The 8,853-nt window shown below is 57.2% G+C and overlaps 1 protein-coding gene across 3 annotated transcripts in view; it reads right to left on the reverse strand.

Annotated features, from left to right (window-relative positions):
- NCOR2 (nuclear receptor corepressor 2) overlaps window positions 1-8,853 on the reverse strand; it is a 161,922-nt gene that overhangs the window by 35,024 nt on the left and 118,045 nt on the right. For all 3 annotated transcript variants that reach the window (XM_008585917.1, XM_008585916.1, XM_008585915.1), the window contains 2 exons: window positions 7,911-8,529; window positions 465-585 (listed from right to left, as the gene is read on the reverse strand). In XM_008585917.1, coding sequence (XP_008584139.1) covers window positions 465-585; window positions 7,911-8,529 — 740 coding nt within the window. The remainder of the gene's footprint in view (window positions 1-464; window positions 586-7,910; window positions 8,530-8,853) is intronic.

The following is an 8,853-nucleotide window of genomic DNA, read 5'->3' on the forward strand; positions in this document are numbered from 1 at the left end:
GGGACACTTCCAAGGGCCCGCCTGCCAGAACTGGTGGGGCCCCCACCCTTTTCTGGCTGAGGTGGTACAGCTGGAGGGGGGCTCCCTGTCTCACCATGTTCCCCTGTTGTCTGGTCTAGGGGCTCAGAAAAACCCTTGGGAGAAAGGAGAGCCGCCCAGTCAGCTCCGAGGGCGCTAGGGGGTGCGGGAGAAGAGAGCGGAAGGGAGATGAGTTGGAGGCTGCAAACTCCGCACCTTCATCCAGAACCCCACCCTGTGCGCCGGCGGCTTCCCGAAGCTGCTCCCACCTCATCTCCATGGGGATTTCTCCAGGAAACGAGAGGCCGAGAGGCCGGGGAGAGCTGCCTGCAGGTGCAGGCTCCCGCCCTCTCAGAGCTGTTCACCTCAACCCGGCCCTCTGCCCCATGAACAGGAGGTCAAGGTCAAGGTGGGCTCTGCACGGAGTCCTGGGGTCAGGCACTCACAATGGGGGGGATGGCAGCCGCCCGCTGCTTCAGCTGTTTCAGGTCCAGCGGCTTCTGGGGCGAGGCGATGGCCCTGGGGTCACCAGTTGGGGTGAGGAGGCTGGGCCTCGGGGACAGCAGCCTGAAGGGAAGCAAGCGTTAGGTCATTGCAGTTGGGGGCTCACGCTGGACCCTGCTGGGGGAGGGGCTGTATGTCTCAATGGCAGGGGGTGGGGGGCAAATGTCCAGAGTCACCTGCGAGGGTGGGGAGCAGGAACGTAGGCAGGGCAAGCAGACAGCTCCTCCTCACTACTCTGAGCCACACGGGACCAAGACCACCTACAAGCCTGGCCCAGAGGCCAGGAAGGTGGGCATGGCCAGGGGCCCAGACCAGCATCAAACATCCCCCAAGACAGCCCCAGGCAAGGAGAATCCCAGAGAAGCCCAGACTTGGGGATGACTATACTATGCGTGGCCCTGCAGAAGCTGCCAGAGAGCCAAAGCATCAACCAGGTTAAGACATAGCGAGATTACGATATTTAGTGAGAAATTATTCATCACTTGAATCTGAGAGGCTTAGGAGCAGGGTGGGGCCTGGGCATGGAGCCAAATCAACTCTGTGTACTGGAGACAGGAGTGAGGGAGCTGCACCTGCTTACTGGAATCTCTCCCACACACCATCTACTTAGCAGAGAAAAACAGGTGGGCTGCAGGCTTTGTGTGGAGGGGCTGGCATGGTGCGTGCACCGTCCACCAATTAGCCCTATGTGACGGTCCCTTTACCTGCTGCTGAGATGCAGAACCAGGAGATCAGCACAGGTGCAAGGTGGAGTGCTCGGGTAGACCCTGCACTGGAGTGTGGCTCTCAAGCTACTTAGTGGGGGCTGCCTCCTTCAGGAAGCCTTCGGGGATTTCCAGGACCCCAGCACTGGGCACAGCACCCTGCCACAATCCCCCCTTGGGCTCCTCAGCTGGCACGAAGTCTAAGAGGGCAGCAACAGGGTCTGCTCCAGCCAGAGATCCCTTCACCTGCCCAGTGGGGCTGCCCAATTCTCGGCCCCCTCCTGTGATATGCACTTGCTGAGCACACAGTGGGCCCGGCCCTGTATTTGGGGTACATGGAAGAGACAGACTCGTCTCTGCACAAGGGCTTCAGAGCCAGTTAAATGACCACAGTGCGTGCATGAGGGCACCAGCCGGGGGCCTGGAATTTGGCTAGAGGGCAAAACTAAGATGGGTCCCAGAAGCCGGCAGGTCCTATTGACACAGGCCCTACTGTGCACTGTAGCTGTACGGGCTAATGCCATATGCAGACTGTAAGCCGCAGCTACTGCCTTCATGATAAGAGCCACGACAGCCAGGCTCACACCACCTGAGCCCCCAGACGGGATACCCAGCCATAAGGAAAGCACGTCTCCTTCCTGCAGACACCCCACCAGCAGCCCTCTCTCTAGTCTCTGCCATTACAGGACCACAGGCCACCGGCATGTGATAGACCAGTCCTGCGGGCACCAGCCTCCTGCCTGCATCTGCCACACGCTCGGCTGAGCAGGGAGGGCAGAGACAGACTCGGTGGCGCCTGCTGAAGCTGCCCATGGTGCACAGGTGGGGGCCAGACAGATGAAGGTCACCCTGACTTCTCCATGTGCAACCAGCTTCCACCCCCACCCTCTCCACCTGTTCACATCCTGCCCACTCTCCCAGGACCACCTAAAGACTCTCCTTCGGCCTCTGCCCTTTCCTGGACTTGGGCCCAGCCCTGCTTTACCCGCTACCGTCAGGCCAAGGCACCCTGACCCCAGTCCAAACACCGATGTTATCACCTGTCCCAGCTCCAACTGTTGCCACACCCATCATCCCTGTCCCTCCCACACATTTATCATCCTCCATTTAAATTGGCTCGTGTCCGTAAACTCAAACGTAAAAAAGAATACTGCAGCCACTTTGGCGGACAGTCTGGCAGTTCCTCAAAAGGTTAAACACAGAGTTACTCTATGACCCAGCCTTTCTACCCCTAGGTGTATACTCAAGAGAAATGAAAACATATATCCACCAAAAAACCTGCCCATGAATGTCCATGCAGCATTATTCATAGTAGCTAAAAAGTGGAAACAACCCAAATGCCCATCAAGTGGCAAATGCATAAACAAAATGCAGCATAACTCAGTTGGTTAGGCCTTGGTATTGTAAACCCAATGTTAAGGGTTCAGGTCCCTGTACCAGCCAGCCGCCAAAAAAAAAGAAAAAAGAAAAAATTGTGGTATAACCATACAATGGAGTATTATTCAGCCATAAAAAGGAACGAAGCACTGACACATGCTATAACATGGGTAAATCTTGAAAACGTGATGCTGAGTGAAAGGAGCCAGGCACAAAAGACTACATATCATATGATTCCATTTATAGAAAATGTTGGGAATAGGCAAATCCATAGAGATAGAAAGCAGATTAGCTACTGCCAGGGGCTGGGAGGAGGGAAGCATGTGGGGGTGGTTGCTAATGGGTATGGAGTTTATTTTTATGGTGATGAAAATATTCTGGAATCACGCAGGGGTGATGGTCGCATGACATCGTGAAAGTACTAAAAATGACTGAACTGTACACATTACATAGTGAATTGTATGGTATATGAATTATATCTCAATAAAGTGTTATAAAAAGAAATAAAGCTGTAAAATCAAGGTTTGATGTATCAGCTGTATTTTTTCTCATGAACCGTAAAAATAATGTCATATTTTATGTATGTGTAAACAAAAAAACACTAAAATGCAAATGTTAAAATTGAAATTCAAGTGTTTATATATGTGTCAATATAATCCTATAGAAATACAAAATATGTTTTTGTAATACATATAAGACACAAAGTGTCGCTGTCCCAGGCAGACTGTCCCTGAGCTAGGGCTTTCTCTGCAGGGCTTGTGTGCTGGCTCCTGCCTCAGTTTCCCTGGGGCTCCTCACACAGGCGGGGGGCAGTCAGATTGGCAGGGCATGCGGTGGAACAAGGGCTGCCTCTCAAATGCTCTCTGCAGGCACCCTCTGGGAGACACAACACGGACACCCAGAACCTTCCTTGGGCTCTGCACTGTGAAGCAGGGTAAGTAGGGACTGAGCCATGGGGACAGCACTACACAGTTTACAGGAGACCTCCTGATCCCAGGCAGACCTCTCACGGGCAAAGAGGGTGGCATCCAACACAAGGCCCTGGGTTCAAATCCTTCAGGGCCCCAGGGTCCTAAGCCCCAGAGGGAGCAGCAGCCCAGCCCTACAGCAGGAAGAAGGCAGAAGCCACCCCTCGTTAGAACACTGGGTGAGTGCCGCCCCCCGGAGCCCTCCTCACGGGCTCTGCCTCCCACACTTGCTTGCCTTTGTTTTCATAGAAGACAGTGGCTTTTATTTTCTTCTCTGGAGGCCTGGGTGGGGGACGGGCTCTCGCAGCCTGGCACAGTGCATGTGACCAAGAGGGGCTGGGAGGGGCTGGGGCCTGCCCTGCCTACCCACCCCACCCCTGAAGCTGAACACTTGGGCTTCTGGGTCAAATCCTGCCTTCTGCCCTGGGCCTTAGCTGACTGCGCCTCAGTCTCCTCATCTGTAAATTAGAGATGGAAGCAGGCGCTGCCTCTCATAGGGCCGCTGTCTGGGTTGGAGGAGGGGATGCGTGTGGGGCACTGAGAAAACAGCACCTGGTGCTAAGGGTGGCCAGGCCACCTTCTGGGGACGGTGGTTTTTCTTCCTACTCTGGAAGGCCAGGGGAGGGGAAATGGCGATGAGGGCCTGGGAGACACTCATCACCCCCATGAGCCCCTGCCTTGGCTTCCCCATCATCACCAGGCAGGGAGGATGTGGGAGGGCTGGTTTGTGAACAGCATCTGTACAGACATGGTCCTGCCACTCCCCTGCCTCCTCAGGACCCCAAGATAAAACCCTGACTCCTGGCCCCAACCCCTGGCCCCGACCAACCCTTGCCCACCTCCGCGATCTCCCCTCCCGCCTTCCCTTTGCCCCATCATACACTCCACTCCCTGCCACAGGCCTCTTTGTTGTTCACAGAACACAAGCTCATGTGGCCACAGGGCCTTTGCATGGGCTGTTCCCTCCGCTTGGCTTTCCCTCCCGTGCGTTTCACTAAAGGCTCTGATCAACCTCCAATGTCACCTCCTCAGAGAAGCCCTCCCTACCTGCCTAGCCCATTCTGTGCCCTCCCTGCCCCCCACCTTGCCATCATCCACTCATCCTGTGAGCAACAGGTTTATTTCTTTGTGCTCTCACTGAGCACCCTGGAGTGAGGGCCTCGTCCATCCCATTTCCACCATCCACAGCACCTAGAACTGTGCCTGGCACATGTGGGTGCCCAATCAGTCACTTGTGGAATAAAGGAACAAAGGAGAAACTGCTGTTACGATTAGTCCATAATTCCAGGGGGACAACTGAAGAAGCCACATCCAGACCCCTCTTGGGGTAAGTTTTTGTGGGGGTCCTGAAGCAGATCCAAAGAAGAATGGCAGATCTTTCATTGAGCACCTACTGTGGGCCTGGCACTGGGCTGACATTTTATGGCCATCAGCTCAGTTATTCTCACAATAAGCCAACCAAGTGGGGATGTCCCTACCATTGTACAGATGAGAAGACTGAGGCTTGGGGAAAGGACTCCCTCAAGGCCTGACCTGCCAAACAGCACCCCAGCACCCTCTCTGGGAAATGGAACAGGGAAGGGCAGGCAGACTTGGGGCTTTGCAATCAAAGCCACCATCTCTGGTCGTCTGCCAAGAACATTCCCAGGCAGGGTCTACTGGCAGAAAGTGCCAGAGAGCAGAAGTAGAATACAATTTCCTCTCTCCCAAAGTCGTCCAGGCAAAAGCCAGAATGAGATTCATCTAGCGTCTGTCCAGGGATGCAGAGTTCATTCAGCTGGGGCTGCTGGGTGGAAAGGAGGGTGGTAGGCAGGTGCCAGGACCAGAGGTCACTCGAGGGCCTACCCAACCCCCTGGCCCTTCCTGGGAGGCCCTGGCTGCCGGGTGTGCTCTGATGCATCTCGCCTGCATCCTCCAGAGCCCGCCTGGCCCTGCACAGTTATAGCCGGCGGAGAAGGGAGGGATGGCAGGCTGCCAACCATGAAGAGGTCAGCAGGCTGGCCCAAGTCCAGCCCTGCTCGCTGAGAGGACAAGGCAGGCCCCAAGGGCGGGGGAGCCGGCTGGGTCACACAGGGCGTGACAGACCAGGTGTCCTGACTCCCAGCCCAGAGCTCAATTCTGGACCTCAGGCAGCAGGGTGGATGGCCGCCAGACCCAGCTGGGGGAGAGCAGGACAGGTCCCTGGGTGGGGCAGTGGGGGCAGAGAGTGGGAGGCTGAAAGTACCCAGCAAGACATCAGGCCGGGTCCCAAGGATGGGGTGGGGAGCTGATGGGATTCAAGCCAACCCTCCAGCCCTGCAGCCTGGGCAGGCCATGTGTCCCCAAAACACAGACTTCAGGAGGCCGTTTATCAGCGTGGCCACCCCAAGAGCTCAGCGCTCTTCCTAGGTGTTCCCATGACTCTATCCCCACAGCCGGCAGGAGCAGGGTGGGAAGCGGCCCACCCTGACCCTGTTACCCGGGCACAACCACCCTGGTGGCCCAAGCCATGTGAGAGCCCTGTTTTCTGAGCTGTGCCTGTTGGGCAAGAAACTTGGGAACTCTATGCCCTCAGAAGCCTGTGGACCATCTGTTTCTCTGTTTCTCTCTCTCTCTCTCTCTCTCTCTCTCTCACACACACACACACACACACACTCACACACACACACACACTCGAGGCTTCTGCCCCCAGGGACCCTCCCCCTCCCCAAGAGCTAGATGAATCTGAGTTTTTAGTAAACGTTCTAGAACTTCCATTTTAACATGCCCAAGGTGAATCATGGGGCAGAGGAACTGGCTCTGTGCAAATCTGAAGGTCAGATTTTCCTCCCTTGCTCTGCCCGGAACTTTTCTGAGAGACTTTAGAGGAGAGAAAACAGACCACACTGTTTTCGGTCAAAATAAAATGACCCGCCCACCTCACTAGAAAACAGTTCCTCCAGCCACCCAGATGTGAGCAGGGACTGGGTCTCTGGGCGTCTGCCCTCAGCCGCCCAGAAAGGCCCTAACTTGGGTGGACATCTTTGGTTCTGGATGGGGGGCCTCAGGGTCCTGAAATGTCCATGCAGAATGGTTAAAAACCAGTGTGCCCAGGGCTGGGGGGAGGGGCACCCCACATCAGGAGAGCACAGACAGAGGGAGGAACACACCTGAGACATCGGTGTCCAGGCAGGATGGCACAGGATCCTCCGGGTCAACCCAGCCGGAAAGTAGAGCCAGGGGCCTGGACAAGCCAGGCCCAGCTGGGGGGCCTTGAGTGCCCGAGCCCTGGCCCCTTGGCTGACAGGAGATGAACTGCCAAAATCTTTTCTAATCTCTGGCTCTCCCCTCTCCACCACCCATAGCCACCCTCTGGCATCTCCATCATCATCCCCAGACAGTAGCAACAGCCTCCTGACTGTGCCTCTTACCCCCATTAAACCCCCCATGTACAGCAGCCAGCCAACCAGCTCAGGACAAATCACACCCCGGCCTCCGCAGTGGAAGCGCTCAACGTCTTCCCGTTGACCTGAGAACAGAACGCACCTGGCCCGCCAGGCCCGAGAGCCGGCCCTGCCCACCTCCTGTCTGCCCCCACCCAGTACCCGAATCACACCAGGCTCATTCCCACCCCCCTGGCCTCTGCACTTGCGGTTCCCACCACGTCAAGCATAGAAATGTGTCCCCCAAAAAGATATGTTCAGATCCTAACCCTGGGTACCTGTGAATGTGACCTTATTTGGAAATAGGTTGTTTGCTGATGAGATCAAGTTAGGATGAGGTCACACTGGATCAGGGTGGGTCCTAATCCAATAACAGTATCCTTATAAGAGGGAAATTTGGACACAGAGACACACATGGAAAAGGCCATGTGACAACAGAGGCAGAGATTACAGCGATGTGCCTGTAAACCAACGATTGTCAGAAGCAGCCAGAAGCTGGAAGAGGAAGGGAAGATCTATCCAGAGTTGCAGATGGAGCACGGCCCTGCCAGCATCTCACACCTCAACCTCCAGCCTCCAGAACAGCGAGGGACACCTTTCTGCTTTTTCTCGCCACCCAGTTTGTGGTCCTTTGGGACAGCAGCCACAAGAAGCTAATGCATGCCACCTGGCACACTCTCTCCCTAGAGCTGTCTCTGACTCCGTCCAGGTCTTGGCTCAGATGTAGCCTCCTGGGGAGGTCCTCCCCCCACCCCCGCTGCCCTCTCCCAGCGAGCATCAGCCGTCCCTGGACTCCTCTGCCTTCCTTACTAGCGCAGGGCTCCGGGCACAGCGGCCTACGTGCTGCTGTCTCGGCATACAGTCGACGCTCAGTAAGTGCTTGCAGAATGAATACACAGAAGACAAAAGCCCGAGGTCAGGGCCACCTGCCCCCTCACCTGTTCTTGTCGCCCCCCTCAGGCTCATCCACCTCGTCGGCACTGCAGGTGGCGCTCGAGTCGCTGTCCTGGGGGGCGCCTGAGCCCTTGGCCGAGGTGGCTCTGCTGCCCCCACCCTCCTTCTTCTCCACCTTGAGGGCCCCGTCGGGCGCGGCCTCTGCCCCGGCCTCGGTCCCCTTGCCCTTGTCGGGACTCTCGTCCTGGGCCTCGTCCTTGCACTCGGTCTTGACGGGCTCCTCGTGGGGCGCCGCCCCTGGCTCTTCCGTCTGGCCCACTCCCACCTCCAGTTCCTCGGCCATGGGGGGCTTCTGCTCCTCCCCCTCCCCGTCTGCGGGGGCTGCCACAGCCTCTTCATCCTTTTCCTCTTTAGGGACCACAGGAGGGGGGGCGCCAGGTGATGAGGGTGCCGGTGGGGGCAGGGGTGGGCTAGCGGTGTCGGGGGCTGGGGTGGGCTCGGTGGGGGCCGGGGCATCCTCTGGAGGTGGGGTCGGTGGCTCAGGGGGTGGCCCGTCGGTGCCCAGGGCAGGCGGGGGCTTGGGTCCATTCTGCCCCGTGTCCTTGGCAGCCTCGGTGCGTGGGGAGGGGATGCTCTCGGTGTCGGAGCTATTGTTGACGGTGGCTGTGCAGGGCGAGAACAAAGAGGGGTGAGCAATGCCTGGGGGACTTGGGTGTGAGGCAGGCAAGGCCTTCCCCAAAGCCCCCTGACCCTCCATCATCTGACACCAAAACAGCCCCAGGGCTCCTACATCTCTCGACACCTTGCCTGGAACCCCATCCTTGAGGCAGAGCCCCAGGTCTGGCCCTTCCTGAGACCCACTCCTTCCCGTGCTGACCCTGGAGCCCATGACCTGATTAACTCCCAGCATCTGGGATCTCCTGGCAGCCACACCCTGCTACAGAGCCAGAACAAGGGTGGCTGTGGGCAAAGGCCTACATGGGGGGG

This window comes from Galeopterus variegatus, unplaced genomic scaffold, assembly GCF_000696425.1.
Source record: "Galeopterus variegatus unplaced genomic scaffold, G_variegatus-3.0.2 Scaffold3754, whole genome shotgun sequence".
Taxonomy (NCBI): Eukaryota; Metazoa; Chordata; class Mammalia; order Dermoptera; family Cynocephalidae; genus Galeopterus; species Galeopterus variegatus.